At 41.5% G+C, this 2,747-nt stretch overlaps 1 protein-coding gene across 1 annotated transcript in view; it reads left to right on the top strand.

Moving 5' to 3' along the window:
• The window catches only part of LOC106876355 (peroxisomal targeting signal 1 receptor), a 113,562-nt gene that overhangs the window by 64,822 nt on the left and 45,993 nt on the right, over positions 1-2,747 (top strand). The window contains exon 8 of the mRNA XM_052976824.1: positions 574-699. Within this exon, the coding sequence (XP_052832784.1) occupies positions 574-699 (126 nt within the window). The remainder of the gene's footprint in view (positions 1-573; positions 700-2,747) is intronic.

Genomic DNA, 2,747 nt, shown 5'->3' with positions numbered 1-2,747 from the left:
TGCCCACAAACGACCTATACTTCCCACAAACAATCTCCACTTCCCACAAACACCCTTCATTGCCCACAAACGGTCTCTACTTCCCACAAACAATCTCCACTACCCACAAACAACCACCACTTTCCAGAAACTACCTCCACTGCCCACAAACCCCCTTCATAGCCCACAAACGACCTATACTTCCCACAAACAATCTCCACTTCCCACAAACACCCTTCATTGCCCACAAACGGTCTCTACTTCCCACAAACAATCTCCACTACCCACAAACAACCACCACTTTCCAGAAACCCCCTTCATAGCCCACAAACGACCTATACTTCCCACAAACAACCTTTCATTGCCTACAAACAGTCTCCACTACTCACAAACTACATCCACTGCCCACAAACATTCTCTACCGACCACTAACATTATCACCTACCATCCTGTTATTCCTTCTCCACTGCCCTCAAATACATCCTCACACTGAACCATAACCATATCAACACAACAACGCCCAGCCTGTGAATTCCGAATCCAATTCAAACAAACCACTTTTTTGTTATTTACTGTTCTTGTTCTGATTTATAGTTCATGAAATTTATATCAAATGTCACCCACGGGGAGACAGAGTTGAGAGACAACGAGGCACTGCTTGGTGCTGTGAACGCTGGGGATGTTCCTGAACAGTGGGTAGAACATTTTGTGTCGGAAGAGGTAAGGTCGGACAGAAAACTCTAAACTTGCTATGCAGTGCTGAAGCATCTCCTTGTTTAGTGGATTGTTTTCTTAGCAATTTCGTTTGTTTTGTTTTGTTTTTTTTAATGATCTATTTTTGTTTCTAATGGTTTCTGTGTGTTTCGTTATGTGTAATTAACAAATGCATGAAACATAATCTTTATCTTTTCTTTTTTGCTATTTAATCTTTTATTTTTGCCAGACAGATGTTTTGATAAGAAAATTAAATAATTCATATCAGTGGTGTGACGTGAAATAACTTTAAATTCCTAAGTATTATAAAATGCAAAAGTTGTAGCTTTGGGGGTTTGTTTGTTTGTTTGTTTTGTTTTGTTTTGCGTGCTTTTTACTAAACTATCTTGACGGACTTTTGTTTACCTTTTTGTTTCAATTTGTTAGGCATGGCAATAAGCACAGGTATGCCTGTGTTATTTCTTTACTACCCACAAGGGGCTACACACAGAGGGGACAAACAAGGACAGACAAACGGATTAACTCGATTATATCGACCCCAGTGCGTAACTGGTACTTATTTAATTGACCCCGAAAGGATGAAAGGCAAAGTCGACCTCGGCGGAATTTGAACTCAGAACGTAGCGGCAGACGAAATACCTATTTCTTTAATGCCCACAAGGGGCTACACACAGAGGGGACAGACAAACGGATTAAGTCGATTATATCGACCCCAGTGCATAACTGGTACTTAATTTATCGACCCTGAAAGGATGAAAGGCAAAGTCGACCTCGGCGGAATTTGAACTCAGAATGCAGTGGCAGACGAAATACCGCTAAGCATTTCGTCCGGCGTGCTAACATTTCTGCCAGCTCACCACCTTAATAATAATAATGTTTCAAATTTTAGCACAAGGCCAGCAGTTTTGAGAGGAGGGGGAGGTCAATTACATCAACGCCAGTGCACCCTCAAATTTAGAAAATACACTTTAGAAAAATTTTCCTGCAATACAATTCATGAAGTCTGTCTAACTTACCTGTAATTAAGGGAGTGCACTGGATGGCACTTGCCCCTCTCTATTCAATGGTTGCACCCTCAGATTTACGGTACAATACTTATTTCGAAACTGCACTTTAGCATTATTACAAATTAATGCCAACCCAGAATATTCCAAAGCAACCCTCCTCACCCTATCCCCACCCCGACACCAAAGTTTGATGATGGGTCTGTTGTTAACATCCCCATGAATTATCGAGAGAGGCCAGAATAAGTAACAAGCTTCAAAAAAAGTTAACTACTGGCGGGGGTCGATTGTGGGGCAAACACAAAAACACACACGCGTGCATATGTGTGTATACACACATATATGTAGAACAGGTTTCATTCAGTTTTGATCGACCAAATCCACTCAGGCTATAGTAGAAGACAATTGCCCAGGGCTATAGTAGGAGACATAGTACCACACTATGGGACTGAACCTGAAACCTTATGATTGGAAAACAACCTTGTAAACCACACAGCCTTGCCTCTACGTCTGTAATCAGAAGCAATACTTGACCTTCTTATTACCATATCTCTGCTGAAATGCATTGTGTTTGTTTCAATTAAGTTTGAAAATAATGCAGAATTCATTAACTATCATCATTAAAATGGTGTTTGGAATGTAAATTAATACAAAATGTTGATGGAAGATTTAATTTAGATCAGTTTGAAACAGTAGGACTAGAAGTTGCCTTTGGTAAGTTGGCATCATTAGGTTTTAAGAAGGTGACAACCAAACAAGAAGTTAAATCATCATCATCATCATCATCGTTTAACGTCTGCTTTCCATGCTAGCATGGGTTGGACGATTTGACTGAGGACTGGTGAAACCGGATGGCAACACCAGGCTCCAGTCTGATTTGGCAGAGTTTCTACAGCTGGATGCCCTTCCTAACGCCAACCACTCAGAGAGTGTAGTGGGTGCTTTTACGTGTCACCCGCACGAAAACGGCCACGCTCGAAATGGTGTCTTTTATGTGCCACCCGCACAAGCCAGTCCAGGGGCACTGGCAACGATCTCGCTCGAAAATCC

This window comes from Octopus bimaculoides, chromosome 25 (genome assembly GCF_001194135.2).
Source record: "Octopus bimaculoides isolate UCB-OBI-ISO-001 chromosome 25, ASM119413v2, whole genome shotgun sequence".
Classification (NCBI taxonomy): Eukaryota; Metazoa; Mollusca; class Cephalopoda; order Octopoda; family Octopodidae; genus Octopus; species Octopus bimaculoides.
Note: the sequence above shows the minus strand (reverse complement) of the source record. Positions and strands in the feature narration are given on the sequence as shown.